Raw genomic sequence first — 21,386 nt, 5'->3', positions numbered from 1 at the left:
CCTCCAATCGATCATCATCATCATCATCATCATCATCGTTTATTTGTATAGCACTTTAAGAACACACCCGGCAGACCAAAGTGCTGAACAACACAGATCAAAACAACTACCAAATTAAAAATACCATAAAATCGATGACTCGCTTATAATTTTGACTTGCCAAAAAACCCAGAATCTAACATCTCATCTAAAGAGCTGTAGTCTGAGGACTTTGTGTGTAGTTTGCGTGTTGTTCCTGGGTGCATGTGGGCTCTCCTCTACAGTCAAAGACAGGCAGGGCTCTCTGGGTTGGCCTTGCCTCTAACCCCGTAACAGCTCAGGATTCAGTATGCCTGCAACCCTGAACTGGATAAGTGGGAAATAATGGCTGGACTGATCTCATCTAAAGACATTTTTAGCTGGAGTTTCTGTATATCAGATGGAGAAAAGTGATTTTGCAATTTTACACGGTTCATCCATTCAAGCTTCTCCTCCTCCCTGACTTTGCATGCATTCCAAGTATGAAAACGGTATCCCTGATTAGAGCCATACTACCAAATACTGGTCCTGACTAAAACTAAAGTCCAAGTATAAGTAGTAGATGTTTTTCTGAACATGGAAGCATCAACTTCTATGATAACTGTAGAGTGTTAGATAAAGCTACAGCTTCCTGCTACCCTAAACGATCCTCAATGACAGATAACATTTATTCAGAGTGATCCGGAGGATTCATTTGGAAGCAGCAGATGTCCTTTAAGCACCTTTACCCAATTAACAAAGTCTAGAGGGACACAAAAACCAATCGGAGCATATGTCCTGGTCATGGATGAATACCCAAGTGTATGTGTTCAAATCTGACGGCTGCTCTTGAGCCACACTTAGCATCCTGGGTTTTGACCGGATGAGGTAACCAAGGCAACCCAACATCACTCCGGGAAGTCCACAGCAGGGTGCACGAACACACGTAGACACACACAATGGAGCGCCGTATCCACCACTACAGCCCTCTATCGCTTCCTGTGGTTGGAAAATGACATCATCGCTCCAAGCTGGTGTTTACTCCACAGCAGAACAACCGAACAGCAAAAAGACCAGCAAAGTGTTCGGCTGCATGCAGCTTCTGTTTTAATGCACAGACGTGGATCACTTATTAATATCAACACGCTCACAACAACAGCATCTCTAACCTTGGTGATTTCAATGGAGGTATTTGTGTTTTCACGTGGAAAACAAAAGTCCCCAATTTGTCTTACTTTGACACCTAAAGCTTGTTACCTTGGCAACCACTCGGTACTTGGGCATTGCTGTTCAACCGCACCTTCTCTATCATTCCCAGACAGATCAAAAAACTAAGAAAAAGAACACAGAGGCTCTCGTTGTGCATCAGTAGCCCTCTCACTCAGTCTGCTCAAAGCCGCTGGCTATCTAACAAACAAACACTGCAGCAGGAGGAAGACGCCAGGCTACAGTTAAGGTGTAAATACATGGATCCATATTTTATGCATCTGTACAAGTACTATAGTGGCAAGCAAGTCACAGGTTTAATTCCAGCCAGAGCCACAAATCCCTGTTGGGGTTGTGTCAAGAAGGCCAATCAGTGTACAAAACTCCCAAATCAAACACGCTGTGGTGGCTATGTATAAGACAGCAACAGAAAATAGCTTTATATTTAGATTTTGTTGCTCTCGGATGATTCTCATTTTACTGTTTCAGAGTATGTCTGCAGAAACATGTCTGTGTGTGTGGGTGTGTGGGTGTGTTTGTGTATAGCTGTCATAGACTGTGTGAGTGTGCGTGTGATCAAGAGGAAGCTGTCTTCTCAGCGAAGCCAATTACTGGCTGAGCAGCTCCTCAACTTTGTCCAGATTCTCCATTTAGCAGTGCTGAAATGACACAATGAAGACCGCTTTCAAGTGGATTTGTGTAGATGTTTTCACATGATGGTTTAGCAAGCTGTCAAATATTTATATTAAAAATACAGTTGGAATTAATCAGACAGGTCTTTAGTCGCACACTTCCTGTTACTCTGATCATTTTATGTTGTCTGTCTGGTAAATTTAGCAGTTCTTTCTGATAAACTCACAAAACCCTCAACCATAAAATTTTTAAATTTAATCTGCAAACAAGTTTGGTGAAAATTGAAAATTGTGTGTTGGTGTTTAGCAAACTGTACAGCTTTTTTGGCAGAGAGTCGTCGAGGCGAACAATGTCGCTAGCTAGGAGCTAGTTAGCTTAGCATAAAGGGTACAAATGGACATAGCTAACATAGCTCTTTAAGTTAAAAGTGTATCTAAGAGCTGAAACTCACTCATTACCGCAACATATTTTCATTAACTAATATGCACACACACAAGCAGTTTGTATGGATAGCAAAAACAGCTGTTAGTTAAAGAGCAACACAAAGACAGCTTGGTTGGCTATGATACGCTCAGACTCTGGGGATTAAGGAAGACGCCATTTTTGTTTCCATTTATCATGTAAATGGATGCACACGGGACAAAGCAGAGCTAAGAGACTATTGGAGAACACTTAGATTCATGTCCTAATTTCTTTTCAATTCGCAACACATTTATATCTCCTATGAAGTATTTTTATTTAAATATTTAAATAGATCTTTAAAAAGATGGGTGTGGTCTGAGAACTCACTGACACTACAACTAGAATATATAATTATTAAAGTATAACAATTTTATTATTTATCATTTTATTAGCTTCCTCATGGCTTTCATGTTAAAGCAGATGCTTTGCTGTTGAATCTTTTTCCATGCACTTCAGTGTCTGGTCTCCAGAGGATATGAGCTCATCTGTCGTCTCTAAGGCAATTAGCAACTCCTGTGAGACCGTGACACAACTCCACTGTTAAGTGTGAGTCTGTGTGTACGCAGGGAGTGAAAGTTTCACTTAATCGCCAGTACGGACAAACCTAAAGATTTTACTTGCTTTGCTTTGCTTGCAACCCATCCTATGCTGGATGAACTGGTGCAACACCGTTCAACTATTTCAGAGCAGAAGTAAAGTGATGACTGGCTCGTCTCTCTCTTTCAGTCTCCTGCTGGCTGCCAGCACTCTGACCATTCAACAGGCTCTGAAAGGGCAGCCTCCTCTCACACACACTCTATTCTCAGCCAGGTAGAGATAAGATGTGAGGCGCTTGTCTGTGATCGGTCCCACTGGGCTGAGCTTGACGGAGCTGAAGAGGCATGCTGTCTGACACACTTCTCTGCTGGACAGAGCAGACCACACAATCTCTCCCCTCGCTCACACAGGCCATTGTAGACACACTGAAATAAATTTCATCACATTGCTGGACTTCTTTTGTCTTATTGGTCGTATATATGAGACCATACCGAGGCTTCTGCAGTGTAGCTACACCTATGGTAGGGTGACCATATTTTTGATTTCCAAAAAAGAGGACACTTGGCCCAGTCATGAAGAACTTGCTTAAAGAAACATATTTAACATATTTAAACGATGCCTTCTCTGTGCGGTTAATGAATGGTGAAACAAAAATGTCATATAGGCTTTTACAAGTCAACAAGTGCAAACAAATAACTTAAAAGCCTCTGGAATTAAATAATGGTACAGAAATAAGGCCTCATCTGCATAAGAAAAATTACCAGTACTGGGTCGGTACGAGGGAAATTTCTTTTGCAGTTCATCTGAAAAGATGCACTTGCGCTTTGGGATCTTTCAAACATCATTAGGTGTGTTGCTGCGCGCTCTGTCCCGTCTGTGAGCGCAGAACAACAACTCACAAAGCAGCAGTTCAGGGATGACGTCACACACATGGGTCCTCTGTCGGAAAACCTGGACATTTTTATCAATCTCGAAAATCACCCCGGACGTCCCGAACGAAATGTGAAAAGTGGACATGTCCGGGGAAAAGAGGACGGTTGGTCACCCTAACCTATAGTATCAATTTGAAAACCGTAGGTGGGTTCCTTGGAGCTATCGCATTCACAGGACCTCTGAGTCAAACTTGAGTGTGACAATACTTCATCAGCCTTTTGATGCCTGAGGGGTAAAGAAAACTATATATAGAAGCAAAGCTGTCAAAGCTGTATTTGGGTTTGAACTTTAATTTTAAGTATACATGAATTCATGTTGTTGCTGTTTATGGGCTGGAAGTACCCGAGCTAAGTATATAAAAATAAGATTAATCATATCTGGTCAAAACAACTTTACTTGTGCAGCCAATCTGATATTTATACAGTGCAGCACTTTACAGTGAATTGCTGGTTATTGCATCAACAGTTGTTCAGACTGAGTATATGAAAATGTTTCTGCTAAGACCTTCTGACTGCTTCAGACCATTCGCTACAAATAAATTTGGTGGTGAAGGAAAAATGTACGAGGAGCAGCCTGGCAGATGATTCCTCGATCACAAACAAATGTTAGCGTTGCTAAGGAGACTGATAAAGCACATGTCAGTAATAAAAACTACTAAAAACTTAATTGATCTAATTTCCTCCAGCAAAAAAAGCATTAAAATCTCAGGCTGGGGAAAGTTTTCTGCCTGGGATATGTATGCTTTCTTTGATGGAGGAAGTTTTCATTTTAAATCAAAGTACCGTGTATGCCACAGACAGTACAAACGATTGATGTCGCTACCGTGATGCCGTCCGTTTGCTCTCTGAAGTTCTGTTTTGATTGTGTTTGGTGATGCGAGGGGGCAGAGACCTAATGCCTTTTTGCAGCAACACCTGTAGCCATATGGTGGCTAAGACACACTGGCTTCATTTTTCTGACCCAGAAGCTACGTCCATGTTTTATACCGTCTGTGGCTTATGCAGAGCATTATAAATAAAGGGGATTTTAGCCCGGGTCAGAGTGGATCGGGGTGAAAGGTGATCATACTTACATGTACTCGCGGTGCGCCGAGTGGACAGCTGCGGCGTTGCTGTATCGCCACAATACAATCACAGATGACAACACATCCAGCGTGGCATCAAACTGCAAAGTGTAAACATTGGTAATTGGGAATTCTATCACTACAATTTCTACTTTTAATGAAGTAGAGTGTTTACTCTGGACTTACGGCAAATCCAAAAGCTGAAGCACTGTGGCGCATCATAGAAACAGCTAAAGAGAAAAGAGAAAAACTTTTACTGCACTGTTCACGTTCATCTTCACATCAGAAATAATCATTTGAGTGCCTGTAGTTGCTGTAAGCACAGAGTCAGTCTGTGATCGTTTCATTTAAAGTAAACAGAGATATCTGATTTTTGCTCCAGTCTATTTATTATTATTATAATCATTTCTAGTTTCTGCAGAGAACCTGCTGGATTGAAAAACAAGCACCGTTTTTGACTGGTTAATTTAACATCTGCCTTTTTATTTGGATTAACTAAGCTGTAGAAATGGTCAAAACAAACACTAAACAGCACAGTTATATGCATCCACACACACCTGCAACGGGAGTGAATGAGGAGAGAAGGAAGAAGAGACAAAGGAGAGAAAGATGCACAGAGATAGACAGGAGGATTCCTCTCCTCCCACGTTTATTTTTAGCAAGACTCACAGGGGGCTAGCAGCTCGCCTCAGCCCTGCATGCAGAAACACAGCGCTGTGTGGTATCACTTTCTCTCTTTTCCCCTTTAGCAACACATTCTAGTTGCTGCAAAAACAGCAAAAATCTTTTCTTTCTCCTATCCCTTTTTGCAGTCTGAGCTCCCTTTATTTTCCCCTCCAGCCTCCCAAGCTCCCCTCTCATCCATCTTCACTTTTCCTCTTATTGTTTCATCTACATTCGGTTGTTCTCTCTAGGCTGAAGGCACAATCACCCGCTCGCTTGCAACAGCTCAGACTGAAACGAGAACAGAAACAGATGCTGCATCCACATTCTCCTGCACGCAGTTAAGCAAACATCGCCAACCCTTGAATACAAATGATTGGAAGGGATACTGTTCTGACAGAGATGCAGAGTATCAGCAGCAGACCTGTTGTCATTCCTTCTTGGTGTGTAACTTTATGCTCACCAAAAAATACTGAACATGGCTCACACATTAAAAGTATGGCCTCCAAACTGCATTATAACTAATGCAGTTTGGCATGTATTTACTGATGATGCCCTCAGTTGAAGCAAATGCTCCCTGACAGGTTATATAACCTTACATATGCTTGCCACACTCCCATTTTATGGATTTACTATACATCAAATGACCAGAGCACTTTACAAAAGCAAGCACATCAAAATGATTAAATGCATCTTAGTAATCAAATTAAAATAAATTTAAGCAGTAATAAAAATATAGAAAAAAGAAATCTGCAATCTCCTTTGCAACCCACCTGCACCCCAGGTCCTCCTTTCATGCTTTCATATCTGTTGCTCACTAGAACTTGGCCTTCCTCACAAATATAAATTAATGCAGATGGAAATATCAATTTTCTTTGGAGTCAAATGGTCCAGACTGAAATTTTAAGCTCCATATTTCCTGCAATAATTGAAGATTTGACGCTTTTAGTTGCTCTTTTTTAGTTTTATTTCACTTAAAGCAGCTGTTTTTACACAAAGGATACTTAAAGGTTGTCTCTCAGTGGCTCCCATTATTTCACCTCTCTATACTTTAATCATTTCATTAGGATGAAAATAAAAAAATAAAGTGTAGCTTTAATTTTGGAAAGCCACATCCAAGCTAGCGGATTTCAGTACAAGCCTCTTTGCAACCCACATCGACGCCGTTTCCTCCATTAATTCTACTTCTAACTTAATCATTGTTAAATCGATGTCTGCTGTGTTCTATGCTGGCTTTGCAAAGCAGGTCCAGAACAGAACCATACCACCAAAAACAAACACAGTCTCTGACTCAGCTAATACAGCATTCGCATGTTTTTAAAACATCCAGGGTGGGGAGATATATTTAAAGTCAGAGCTTGTGGGCCTCATCTCTCCATGTGTCAACAATACACGATCTAGCAAACAGAACCTGGCAGCTGTTGAAAGCTGCTTAAGGTAAATAAAAAGGGAGGGGCACCGAGTATCAGTCATCGGCCAGAATTGACATAACAAGGCAAAAGTAGGAGGTAAACACTCCTTACACGTAAATGACTTGTAGTGACAGAAGTGAGCATGTACAGTGGGGCAAAAAAGTATTTAGTCAGCCACCGATTGTGCAAGTTCCCCCACTTAAAATGATGACAGAGGTCAGTAATTTGCACCAGAGGTACACTTCAACTGTGAGAGACAGAATGTGAAAAAAAAAATCCATGAATCCACATGGTAGGATTTGTAAAGAATTTATTCGTAAATCAGGGTGGAAAATAATAATAATAATAATAATAATAATAATGGATTGGATTTATATAGCGCTTTTCAAGGCACCCAAAGCGCTTTACAATGCCACTATTCATTCACTCTCGCATTCATACACTGGTGGAGGCAAACTACGGTTGTAGCCACAGCTGCCCTGGGGCAGACTGACAGAAGCGAGGCTGCCATTTCGCGCCATCGGCCCCTCTGGCCAACACCAGTAGGCAAATAAGTATTTGGTCACCTCAAACAAGGAAAATCTCTGGCTCTCACAGACCTGTAACGTCTTCTGTAAGAAGCTTTTCTGTCCCCCACTCGTTACCTGTATGAATGGCACCTGTTTGAACTCATCATCTGTATAAAAGACACCTGTCCACAGCCTCAAACAGTCAGACTCCAAACTCCGCCATGGCCAAGACCAAAGAGCTTTCGAAGGACACCAGGAAAAGTAGTGTAGACCTGCACCAGACTGGGAAGAGTGAATCTACAATAGGCAAGCAGCTTGGTGTGAAAAAATCAACTGTGGGAGCAATCATCAGAAAATGGAAGACATACAAGACCACTGATAATCTCCCTCGATCTGGGGCTCCACGCAAGATCTCATCCCGTGGGGTCAAAATGATCATGAGAACGGTGAGCAAAGATCCCAGAACCACACGGGGGGACCTGGTGAATGACCTGCAGAGAGCTGGGACCAAAGTAACAAAGGTCACCATCAGTAACACACTACAACGGCAGGGAATCAAATCCCGCAGTGCCAGACGTGTTCCGCTGCTGAAGCCAGTGCATGTCCAGGCCCGTCTGAAGTTTGCCAGAGAGCACATGGATGATACAGCAGAGGATTGGGAGAATGTCATGTGGTCAGATGAAACCAAAGTAGAACTTTTTGGTATAAACTCAACTCGTCGTGTTTGGAGGAAGAAGAATACTGAGTTGCATCCCAAGAACACCATACCTACTGTGAAGCATGGGGGTGGAAACATCATGCTATGGGGCTGTTTTTCTGCCAAGGGGACAGGACGACTGATCCGTGTTAAGGACAGAATGAATGGGGCCATGTATCGTGAGATTTTGAGCCAAAACCTCCTTCCATCAGTGAGAACTTTGAAGATGAAACGAGGCTGGGTCTTCCAACATGACAATGATCCAAAACACACCGCCCGGGCAACAAAGGAGTGGCTCCGTAAGAAGCATTTGAAAGTCCTGGAGTGGCCTAGCCAGTCTCCAGACCTCAACCCCATAGAAAATCTGTGGCGGGAGTTGAAAGTCCGTGTTGCTCGGCGACAGCCCCAAAACATCACTGCTCTCGAGAAGATCTGCATGGAGGAATGGGCCAAAATACCAGCTACTGTGTGTGCAAACCTGGTAAAGACCTATAGTAAACGTTTGACCTCTGTTATTGCCAACAAAGGTTATGTTACAAAGTATTGAGTTGTATTTTTGTTATTGACCAAATACTTATTTTCCACCCTGATTTACGAATAAATTCTTTACAAATCCTACCATGTGGATTCATGGATTTTTTTTTTCACATTCTGTCTCTCACAGTTGAAGTGTACCTCTGGTGCAAATTACTGACCTCTGTCATCATTTTAAGTGGGGGAACTTGCACAATCGGTGGCTGACTAAATACTTTTTTGCCCCACTGTATGTGAGAGTACAAAAAGATAGAAACAAAGGCAAGGATTACACAGAAGTGCCTTAGTTTAGCTGTCAAATGCATTCCTGCACACTCAAGCTTGATCCAAAACCATTTGCTGCAACATCAAGGGAGCAGATTTGTATCTAGGACTACGAAACAGAGCTGACAGCATCTATTTTTCAAGTTAAATTCTCCAGATAGCTGAAAAGACTTCACGTTCCTTCATCGTGCAGCCTCCTCTCATTCTACCATGTCAGTTTAAAGATTTCTTTTGTGATAATGACCCCACACATCTGACTGTAATATATATCGTCTGCTCCTCTTCCCTTCTCCTCTCTGTCCTCCCTTCCTCTCTTTCTGGCACCTTCATTAGCCGCAGAGAGAACAAGTTGTGTATAAATGAATCTGCTGCGGTTCTGCGGTCGTCAAAGCCGAGCCCAGCGATGACTAATTGGCTCCCAAGAAAGCTGGGTGGGTGTCAGCCGGGACGGACCTGCAAGCACGTCAGGCTATCACACACATACACACACATGTACGCACAGTGCTACTCTACTCTCCCTCTTCCTTACTTCTTGTCACATCTAACAAGACGAGCAGGGGAAGAAAGGATAAAACGCTATCCGAGCTCTTTATGCATATCAATGAAACGCTTCACTGTCAAGTTGTTTTTTCTAGTTGGTGCAGTGATGGCGCTCGTCTGATTGTCCCGTGTGTACCAATGCATAGGCCTTGTCATTAAAGCAGCAGCAAGTGGCTCAGTTACAAGTTTCTTCTTGATAATAAAACATGAGCTGGAGATCTAAAAGCAAACCCTGACAAACATGCAGTTCACTTTCAAATAAACTCTCACTTTTGTATTTTATATAATGCGCTAAATCACATCAAAAGAAAGAATTTGCACCGCTGTCATCTGTTACTTCACACTTCATTGGACTTTTTTATTTTGTGTTAGCCGGTTGTGAGCAGTTCTCTTTATGTTAATATTCATCTTCAGTAATGATTTTCAATCCCTGGAGTCCTCATACACACAGTCTCCTCCCAGCAGCTGATGTTGACACGTGTCCACTCGTTGAACTCATGCAGGCTCTAATCTGATGTTCTATTGACTTCTGGCTCGAGCAAATTGAGGGAACTCTTCAGCCAATCCTCACAACACCAGTTCAACCAAACCAATTGATATTTTTTGCCACTGTGAATTTGCAACTACAGCCAGGTGCCAAACTGCTATGAACCCAGTCTAACGTTAACCTTTCCTTCACTCAGTGTAGTAAAGCTTTTAAGCTGAGAACTGTCCCGTGACATTTTCCCCACTGAGATGTTCTTTTCTGTAAACTAAAAAGCCGCACCTGCCTGCCTACAATAAAGGTCACACGCACTTGGTCTTTTCCATGTTTGAGTAATGCTAATGTTTTACAGCATCTATGTTACCCAGAGACTGTTTCATTCTGTCATCATGTAGAGCTCACAGAGAACAGCAGCAGGTGGTGAGGAGTGGACTGACTCCTCGCAGAGCTCTGATAAGTCTGTGAAACACTGTTGGACCTCAGGGTTTGAATCCTAATGAAGCCCTTCGCACTGACGTACAACTACTGTTCTTTTGGGTCTTTTTTAACCTCTTAATGTTTGTAATAATCCGAACTTTCAGACAGAATTTAGTTAAATCTCTTAACCAACTAAACTGTGACTTTGTCTAACCTAATACTAATAATTTAAAGAACCACTTTCTGTCCATTCATCAGTTTTTCACCTGTTCCAGAAACAATTTAACCAATCTGATTGAAACCTGCAGATATATGGCTGGTGACCTGAGTAAGCAACCCTGCTGTTGGGGTTTAGTTGGGGTTTTTCCACGCCTTCTCTCTGTGTGTTTTGTGCATCACAAGTCCTTTAGCCTCTTCCTTTTAACAGTGTTTTCTTTGGTGTGGTTTAGGTATGCTGCCCTATGCAGGAAGCTCCTTTATAAAAACAGATCTTTCCAGGGAATGTAAACATGTGGCCAAACATACAGGGAGTGCAGAATTATTAGGCAAATGAGTATTTTGTCCACATCATCCTCTTCATGCATGTTGTCTTACTCCAAGCTGTATAGGCTCGAAAGCCTACTACCAATTAAGCATATTAGGTGATGTGCATCTCTGTAATGAGAAGGGGTGTGGTCTAATGACATCAACACATATATCAGGTGTGCATAATTATTAGGCAACGTCCTTTCCTTTGGCAAAATGGGTCAAAAGAAGGACTTGACAGGCTCAGAAAAGTCAAAAATAGTGAGATATCTTGCAGAGGGATGCAGCAGTCTCAAAATTGCAAAGCTTCTGAAGCGTGATCATCGAACAATCAAGCGTTTCATTCAAAATAGTCAACAGGGTCGCAAGAAGCGTGTGGAAAAACCAAGGCGCAAAATAACTGCCCATGAACTGAGAAAAGTCAAGCGTGCAGCTGCCAAGATGCCACTTGCCACCAGTTTGGCCATATTTCAGAGCTGCAACATCACTGGAGTGCCCAAAAGCACAAGGTGTGCAATACTCAGAGACATGGCCAAGGTAAGAAAGGCTGAAAGACGACCACCACTGAACAAGACACACAAGCTGAAACGTCAAGACTGGGCCAAGAAATATCTCAAGACTGGTTTTTCTAAGGTTTTATGGACTGATGAAATGAGAGTGAGTCTTGATGGGCCAGATGGATGGGCCCGTGGCTGGACTGGTAAAGGGCAGAGAGCTCCAGTCCGACTCAGACGCCGAGCAAGGTGGAGGTGGAGTACTGGTTTGGGCTGGTATCATCAAAGATGAGCTTGTGGGGCCTTTTCGGGTTGAGGATGGAGTCAAGCTCAACTCCCAGTCCTACTGCCAGTTTCTGGAAGACACCTTCTTCAAGCAGTGGTACAGGAAGAAGTCTGCATCCTTCAAGAAAAACATGATTTTCATGCAGGACAATGCTCCATCACACGCGTCCAAGTACTCCACAGCGTGGCTGGCAAGAAAGGGTATAAAAGAAGAAGAACTAATGACATGGCCTCCTTGTTCACCTGATCTGAACCCCATTGAGAACCTGTGGTCCATCATCAAATGTGAGATTTACAAGGAGGGAAAACAGTACACCTCTCTGAACAGTGTCTGGGAGGCTGTGGTTGCTGCTGCACGCAATGTTGATGGTGAACAGATCAAAACACTGACAGAATCCATGGATGGCAGGCTTTTGAGTGTCCTTGCAAAGAAAGGTGGCTATATTGGTCGCTGATTTGTTTTTGTTTTGTTTTTGAATGTCAGAAATGTATATTTGTGAATGTGGAGATGTTATATTGGTTTCACTGGTAAAAATAAATAATTGGAATGGGTATATATTTGTTTTTTGTTAAGTTGCCTAATAATTCTGCACAGTAATAGTCACCTGCACACACAGATATCCCCCTAAAATAGCTAAAACTAAAAACAAACTAAAAACTACTTCCAAAAACATTCAGCTTTGATATTAATGAGTTTTTTGGGTTCATTGAGAACATGGTTGTTGTTCAATAATAAAATTATTCCTCAAAAATACAACTTGCCTAATAATTCTGCACTCCCTGTAAAAGAAGATGGAATTTGCTTATTAACGGTGCAATGCTCACACAGTCTGTGTGCATTAAAATGTTTAAGTGTGCAGTTGAGCTCACTGCTAAGAATATACAGTGATCAGTCACGTTAGCACCAGAGCTTGTTCTTCGGGACCTGGTAAGTTTGGAAACCAGATCAGCGTCTTTGTCTCTTTCAAAACCCTGCTGAGGAAGGTCCCAGGGTTAGACAGATACTTCCTCCTCAATAATGTTTGGCTGGTGGCACGTAACAATGCCAGAACTGCTGGCTTCTCGGCTGAGCATTGGATTTGAATATGAATAACATTTTTGTCTGCCTGTCAGTAGTTTTAATGTGGCTGATTTCAGTGTACTCTGGTTACTTAGTGTTTAATGAGTGGTCACAAAACTGAAGCAGTGGATCGTTACCTAACAGATGTTCTTTACAGTACCGATCAAACAGACTCTGCAGAGCACGAATAAGACCAGAGTGAATCGAATCCATGCTGCTCTACAGATGTGGTAATCAACCGCCAGAGATGGGCAGTAGGGTGTTACTGTAATCCGATTACTTTTTTCAAGTAATGAGTAAAGTAAGGGATTACTATTCCAAAAAAAGTAATTAGATTACTGTTCCTTTCCCGTAAGCACGCTGCGTTACTAAACCGTGACTTTTGTTTGTGAGAGGGTCTCATGACAATGACGTACGAGAGTGCAATGTCCGTGGCTGCAGCAGACGTGTGCAGATCAACAGTGTGGGAGAGAGTACGACCATGCAGCATTTAAAGCATGGACGTACTGACATTACTGAGCTTGATTCCGTGAAAAGTGACAAAAACAGTAGCGTTCGCTATACACTCTGCGTTGGAAGAAAACTTCTTTCTACAGCAAAAAATTTAACTTCAAACCTGAGCAAGTACCAAGCACACTGCCACAGGAATGTGGAATTCACAGAGAAACCCCCGGATCCTCCCACTGACATGACCGCTGCTCCACCGGGCAAACCTCCACCTGCTCCACTCCTGCTAAACAGGTGACAATAGATTTAAGAGCGACAGGACTCAGTCCTGCTGAGTCTTTGATTTTTTTTTCTGTCTTTTACTTGCATCTATTTGAAAGAGTGAGCGTAAACACACATACTTATTTTATTTTATATGCTGGAATATGCAGAAAATAGGTTTAAATGTTAAACAAATTTCTTCCAGTCAAAGACAGCTGCATATAATTTATTTTTTGCTTGATGTAATGTGCATAAAGTTAAAAGATTAAAACTAATAAAACAAGTTTTAAAACGAGACTTTTTCATTTAATTCAATTTTATATGACGGATTAAGCAGAAAAAATTGAATTGGGCTGAAAGGTCTGTTGCTTTGTTCAGGTTGTGTATCGTGTTTTCAAAAGTTTTTAAAAGTAACTAAGCAATAAAGTAACTAATTACTTTTGAGAATAAGTAATCAGTAAAATAACAGGATTACTTCCTTGGAGAAGTAATCAGTAATTAGTAACTAATTACTTTTTTCAAGTAACTTGACCAACACTGTCAACCGCTATCTGAAATCACTGATTTAGCGTTTTCATAACTTCACAAATAACAAACGAAACTGTAAAACTCACAACTTAAATTAATCAATTTCAAGTTAAGTGAACGAGAGAGCTCTCTGACCAGTGATATAATTTGTAATTCACCAGCAGGAACCACATCCTCATTTCAGGTTTGATAGCATTTCTAGTAGATAATGGAAGATGGATTGAGAATGAATTGAAGCTGCAGTTTATGGAAGGCCTCAGAGGGGACTGGCGGCGGCTCCTGGGCAGAGCCCCGTGTACTAATGAGAAGTGAATGAACTGAAAAATGGAGGGAGGGTGGGGCACAAAAAAGAGAACAGTTTGTAGAGCCGGAGAGTGGAGTGGGGCGGGGGGTCATATATAGGGGTGTGTATCGAGGTGTGGTTGTGAAATCCAATTTATTATGTTAAACTACAAGACTCATTGTTTTGGAGACTACATCCTTAAATCTGCAATGACTATGCCTCGTTCAGAGAGGAATATATCAAACCCACAGCAACACCAGCATAGTGAAGTCTGCTCACAGACTTTATAAAAGACAGACAGAGGCCCCGTGCCATCACCTTTTGATTAAAGAGGCTGTCATGAAGCCCAACAGGAGTCCACTGGCATCTTGATGTTTAGAAAATGCACTTCAAAAAACTTTTATATTCAATTTTATATTTTTTGTGCTTTTAATTATTTTTTCTATCCACCCATCAAGCAGATGACAGAAGAACTTGTGAAGGAATATAATTACTGATTTTAACAGCGTAATGTGTTACATCATTGTGTTACTGAAAAATGTCATGTTGGGAAACTTAGTGTAAAAAGTTAACATGGAATATGTTACTGGTAGACGAGTAGTCTAATGTTTGTTTCTCTTGTGTAAATGCCCAATAAATTGATCACCGGGAACACCCCTACACTCTACTAATGTTAAGTAATTTCATTACATTTTCCATGTATTTTTATCACATGAGTAGAATCTAAAATGTTACATTTATTGGAATCTGATCAAATGAAACGTACTGGTTTACATTCAGTTTATACCGAGCACATTTTCTGAATAAATAAACCTTTGATTTTATGTATTGTGTCATGCTTATTGAGGGTGAAGAATCATTGTTGCAGTGCATACTGCCACAGATAATTAGAGAGGCAAACAAATATTCATACTCCCATCCTCGTACCCAACCACCAAGAATCACCAATTATCCGAACAAGCTTGGACTGCAGGAGGAAGCCGGAGTACCCAGAGGATCATCATCATCATCATCATCATTAAAATTAAAAAATAAAAAAAAAAATCAAGATATTTAATGTTACTCTGTAATCTCAAATACCAGCACATCACCAAACCACAGCGTTTTCTTCTGTTTGTGTGTCGTGATTCTCGTTGTCAGATCACTGGTCGCAGGAATCCGTCTGCTACGCCGGCCTCGTTCGTGTCTTCCTGTGCTCATTTCTGCAGCTGATTTGAGGGTGGCGCCATGTTTATTTATGCGTGAGAGCAGGCAATATGAGAAAAGTCCCACAGCAGGACTGCAGAAATGTGACAAACATGTCTAATGAAGACAATACAAGAAAAATATTCAGTGAAGAAAAAGCTTAATGAACACAAGAACCCTGAAAAACAAGGTGAAGGAGGCTGTTATCCTGACCCTCATCAGTATTACAGGAAACTCATATCTCTACATACAAACCAGTGTGGAGGTGATAAGGATCACAGATGCAAAAAGCTTGTTTCTTTACTTAAGTTAAGCACCAAAATGCATTTAGTGCAGAGGGGGAGGAGTAAGCTGAACATCAGATGACAGATCTGTCCAATAAAAAATGTCAATCAAACACTTGAAGCAAACATCATATTCTGGCACACACAGGCGCAGTCTGTCAAATCTAAACAGCTTTCTAAAGCGGGCTTTAAATACAGTTTTTCCTATTGAAAGATAAAGTGTCTCACTACTACAACAAATAAGATCCCGGACAAACAAAAAGAGACACAGGAGGAGTTATTTATCCAGCCAGCAGTCTCGTCCTTGACACACTCGGGATAAATGAAAAGAGAAACCCAAAGGTTTAGCACAAAGTGTTGGGTGATTAAATATGTTCTGCCTCAAAAGAAGCAAAACTTCAATAAATGCAGCAAGCGTGAAGGTCGACTTCACAAAGGTGCTGACGGCAAAAATGCTCCACGTTGCTTTTGTAACCGGGAGAAACAAGAGCCGTGGAAGGCTAAAGTTTGAACGAAACAGGATCCTGGCACGAGTTAGCATGCTAAAGTGCTTTTTCTACATGTTGCCTTTGATTTTGAGAACAAATGTTTAATCTGTTGGGTGTCACATTTACCAGCAGGGTGTTGCAGTAATTAGCAATGCTGTCCTTCGACTGACAAACCAAACAGCAAGCTCTCTTTTGACTCATCTTTAGATCTTTCGCACGCACAAGAAATGTGGCATCAAAGGAAAAGACGGGAATGTGTTACTCACTGAACGCAGCAATGGCCAGGATGATGGTGACCACGATGGACGCCCAGGACACCCACAGAGCCTTCTTGCGGTAACTCTGTGCTTCGTGAGGCTTCAGACGCATACTGCTCTCCAGGAGACCTGCAGACAGTGTCGCAGGGCACAGTGACCCACAGTATTCAAACAGGGTTTGGAGTTGCTTTTAAAGTGGAACTTTAATCCATTTCGAAATGTTGTGCCACATATACACTGTTACTCAGTGTAACAGTGTATATACTGTGTTACTGTTACATATTTCCCACGCGTGGGACTAATAAAGGTTATCTTATCTTACAATGACAGCTGCTCGTGTTAGTTTTAAAACAAATGAGGTGTGTGCAAGTAATCACACTGCTCTGAGCGCTCCGTTTCAAACTGATTTTTGTACTCTTGGATGTCACCGAGAGAGAGACTCCTGGGTATAAACTACCTGCGACTCAAAAAAACGCTGCAATTATTCAGAAATAATTTAGTTTAAAGGAAGAATAAACTTTAACGAGAAGGAGCGAAAACGGCTTGTTTGAGACTGACTGAATTAAGGTCCAGTATAAGATTAATCTGGACTATTTTGAATTTAACTCAATGCAAAGCTACACTAGTAGAGTCCAATCATAAAAACATAAAACTGAAAATAAGCATAACAGGACTGTCTATCACAGGGCTAACACTTACACCAATTTACCTAAAGAGAAGAGGATCCAGAGAGGACTCCCACAGACAGGTCCTAGGCAGATGGGGGATTGAACTCAGACCCTTCTTGCTGGGATTCAGCAGTGCTCATGATTGCGCCACCACTTAAATTATATACTGACAAAGCAACTTTTGTTTTTGTCATCATCTTATGAACTTATCTTGTGAACACTTTGACTGTGTGTGTCTGCTGTTTGGTATGAAACAGGTGATGTGCAGTGGAGCTTTTTTCAAGACTGAATCGAAATATGGTGGAAAATCTAATCTGAGCCTGGAGCCTAATAAAGGGAGTTTTTCCTTCCCACTTTCACCAAAGGCGTTCCCAGAGGAGATCACCTGCTTGTTGATTTTCTCTGTATTATTGCAGACAGTATTGTAAACAGCCATGTTAGAGGCTGGAAAAGTAAAGCACCGAGTTGATAGATGCTACAAAGCCTTGCTGATAAACTGATGATGATGATATGAAACTGACTGATAAACTCATGATGATGTGTATCATGTGATCACTGATCAGTGTTCGCAGGCTAATACAATCTATCCATCTAAACAACCAAGTTTGAATTTTGTTTTGTTTTTAAAACAAATATTAGATACATAACCTCAGACATAAAGGGTACAGATAAATACTTACTTGGTGTCCTGCTGGCTGAAAGTGAAAAGGCACTGACCAAAAGATGGCTAACACAGGATCCACCAACCTTAAACAGCTGGATTAATGTAACACTAGAGATTTATAAGATGGAAAAGATTACTTTTTTTAGTGAATTTAGAGTATGAGAAATGTATAAACCCCTGGGGAAAATGGCTCTACTATGCGGGATTTATAAGGCCAGATATCGCTGCTATCCACCATTAGAGTGGCTTAATTTGCAAAGTAACATGTACTAATGCTATTTATGCCCTCATCTGCTACTGATGGTGTTGTTACTCGAATGTCCTCTCTCTGGATGCATACAGTTACAAACTATGTCTATCTGTAAATATGTTTTGTTTTTGTTTCACACTCTTGTGAAGGAAAAAGTTGTTCTTCACTTGAAGTGATGGCACACACCCAGACTTCTATGCTCTCCTGTACAGTGGGGCAAAAAAGTATTTAGTCAGCCACCGATTGTGCAAGTTCCCCCACTTAAAATGATGACAGAGGTCAGTAATTTGCACCAGAGGTACACTATATCTAGGGGGTGTTACCCGAGGCTCTCCGCTGGTTGTTTCAGAAGTGATGAAGCCTCTATTAATGAGATGCAAAACGTCTTCACAAACCTGGTGAAAGTGAATGTCAGAAAATGCACAGGAAAAGCTACAGTGTGCTGGTTTAAGCTGTGAAACACCTGCTACTGTTTAAATGCTGCCTGTGGTCATCAGCCTTCCCAAAGACAAGCCTCCACTGATTCATTTACAGAATCTGCAGGCACCACTATTTCACGTAAGATGTCTGCACACTCTGTTTGCACATTCTGCACTGCATTACTACGCAGATCTGTGAATAATTTAGCATGCATATTGGTCACCACACAGTGCAGTTATGAAGCAGCCTTTTCCCTCAGAAATCATACATGATTCACGGACAGTGTGGAACATCTGGGGGCAAAATTTAGGGAAATGTTTTGAGCAGGCTACAGTTGAATGAATTAAAGTGTATTTCCAGTGCGTGTACAGTAAAACAAGCACCGGTCTACACGGCATTACGCACGGTGTGTGTCTTGGCCACGGGGCATCCAGAGAAACTTTAAACAAAATTCAAGCCGCCTACCTCTGTCGTCTATGCTGTCATTTATCTTCATCTCTTGGTCCATTTTAAAGCCCTCTGCGTGATTTTCTGTGTTGGGCTGCTGCTGTATAGAGTCCGCCTGCTCGCACCGTCCGTTTACCGCCGTGGGGTCCACAACTACAGCCGGGTCCGGGACAGTGGTGGAGTCTGGCGGTGTGGGCTCTGTCATCTTCTCGGTGGGGGGTCGCGGTTCCATTGAGGCACTCCACAAATGTCTCACCTGGGTGAGAAGCGCAGGCTTGCAAACAGACAGAGACCCAGAGACAGACAAGGAGGGAGGGAGACTTCTCACAGGGTGCCGAGCCAGTTGCGCCAAGTTACATACAATCAGGCGAAATCGTACCGGAAATTAGAAGTTGTACATTTCAAAACAAAAGCCTTTTTTGAACCGTATTGGAGAAAAAAAAAATTTTTTTGGTTTAAAAATAGACAGTAACGTTGAATATTTCATATACTCTTTTATTTGATATCAATTAACTATCATCATGCTATTGTTTTAGACTACAGTCTGCTCCACAAATGATTTGCTACTTTTTGAAGCATCCTTTTTTTTATTTCCTGGCTGTGCTTTTCACTATTTCGACAGCATCTCTGAGGGTAATATTGTACTTTTTTTTACTTCACTTTTTTAAATATGATAAGTAGCAGTTGCTAGCTACTGTAGCACTTCAGATTAAAGCATTAAAGCCACTGAACCTACGCTATAACACATTGTTATAAACTGACCTATACTGGGGGGATGAAATGGTTAACGTTAACCCGCCCTCGCCTAGAAGCACTTAAATACTGTTTTTCCTTTTTCCTATACATTGGCTACAATAGGCTGTGTAATAATAATATGTAGCTTTAGCCCCTTAGTTTGCTGACATGATTTAACAAGCCATGTTTAGGTAGGTAGTTTTAACCGAGCAACAGTAGGTATTTGCTAATTAATTCAGCCTTATAAGTTAGTTCCCAAACAAGAGATGAGATTTATTTCGAAAGTGTTTGCCGGAAGTGGTTTGTGTCAGAGCTGACACACTTGACAGAAAGATGTTGCGCACAGTCTGGACGAGACGTAGGAGACGGAATATTCACATCAGGCTCCGATTCGCGACTTTGTGACAGATAGCCGCACCTGGACTCTAATTACTAGTCTAGTGGAGGTCACGAGACCAGTGCTCGTGCTGCAGCTCAAAAGTGCACTTACCGCCGCGCTCTGCACTGCGCGTTCGCGAGGAAAACATCTGTCCCATGTGGATTCAACGAGCTGACGGATGTGAGCGCGTGCAGATAGTGGTGCCCCTGTCACACACCTGTCACGTACACTACATAGAAAAGAAAATAATAACACAAGCTTGCTTTTCCATATTGTTTTTTTATTTGTAACCGAGAACTGGGAAAAGAATTTGCGTATTTATATATTCATATTCAAAATGATAACGGGAATGCCTCTAATGCGTTCATGCTCAGGAAAAAGCAGAAATATGTAATACAATATGTTTATAGAGCAGTTCCCACCGTATGAGCTCTTTCGGCCACTCACACGTAAGAAATATTTAGGTATGGGTCAGAAGTAGTCAGTTTAGCCTGTTTGTGTAAGATTGGATTTCACATTTAACTTAAGTAGAAATATAATCATATTCTCGTCAGGGTAATCTGACCACTAAGTACTTGTTTGCCATTGTGAATGTGTGACAATCATGGTGACATTTTTCTTTAGCAACCACTGGCTCTTAAATAAATAGTTATTTTACTTTCATTGAAATTATTTTTCTTTTTGATTAGTTTTGATCTTATCAAGATGTTTGTTTGGTCATACTTTCTTTTATTTTATTGAACTTATTTAACATATAGGCTATTGCGAGTTTAGCACATGTACAACATAAAAGACTTATTATAGTAAAGTTGTTGGACTTTTATTTTGAAAGAAAAAAAGAATCGCTGCAGCATGTTTGGATGAACATTACAGTTTTATCTATTTGTTTTTATTTTTGTTAACTTTTTACTAAAACAAGACTATGCATTCTGTGAGCTAAATGCTATTCCTAACAATATTTGTAAATCTATTAATATTTCCATTTTTATTATATATTTCTCTCACTCTAATCTGCTTAACTAACATCAACGATATAACCTATTTAAGTTGACAGAAGAGTCAACACGCCTGAGCTTTCAGTTCTATCTCTTGGTCTCTGCTTCCCTTTAGTGGAGGATGTAGAGTAATACAGCTTGTGTTCTACTGAGTGTGATATATATTTATCTATATCTATATATACATATACATATATAGATATATAGATATATAAAATTTTGGGTCTGCCTGGACTTATATGAAAACCATAGCAGGGTTTCAAAATCCCCAGAGCAGCAGTCAGGTCATTTTAGATGGTTTTAATTCAGACAGAGATTTTGCAAATGCTTTAAATATGTTTTATGCTCGTTTTAGTTCTTCTGATTTTAGCGAGGATATT

The 21,386-nt window shown here is 41.1% G+C and overlaps 1 protein-coding gene across 1 annotated transcript in view; it reads right to left on the bottom strand.

The window, feature by feature from the left end:
• LOC146642475 (transmembrane protein 163a) overlaps positions 1-19,144 on the bottom strand; it is a 33,127-nt gene extending 13,983 nt beyond the window's left edge. Inside the window, exons 1-4 of the mRNA XM_085398797.1 lie at positions 18,916-19,144; positions 16,458-16,577; positions 5,018-5,061; positions 4,841-4,932 (exon numbers count right to left, since the gene is read on the bottom strand). Of these exons, the coding sequence (XP_085254923.1) occupies positions 4,841-4,932; positions 5,018-5,061; positions 16,458-16,577; positions 18,916-19,129 (470 nt within the window). The 5' untranslated portion in view covers positions 19,130-19,144. The remainder of the gene's footprint in view (positions 1-4,840; positions 4,933-5,017; positions 5,062-16,457; positions 16,578-18,915) is intronic.
• Between the last annotated feature and the right edge of the window lie 2,242 nt (positions 19,145-21,386).

This window comes from Rhamphochromis longiceps, linkage group LG23 (genome assembly GCF_057381845.1).
Source record: "Rhamphochromis longiceps isolate RC_006_pf linkage group LG23, R_longiceps_female_GT1.1, whole genome shotgun sequence".
Lineage (NCBI taxonomy): Eukaryota > Metazoa > Chordata > Actinopteri > Cichliformes > Cichlidae > Rhamphochromis > Rhamphochromis longiceps.
Note: the sequence above shows the minus strand (reverse complement) of the source record. Positions and strands in the feature narration are given on the sequence as shown.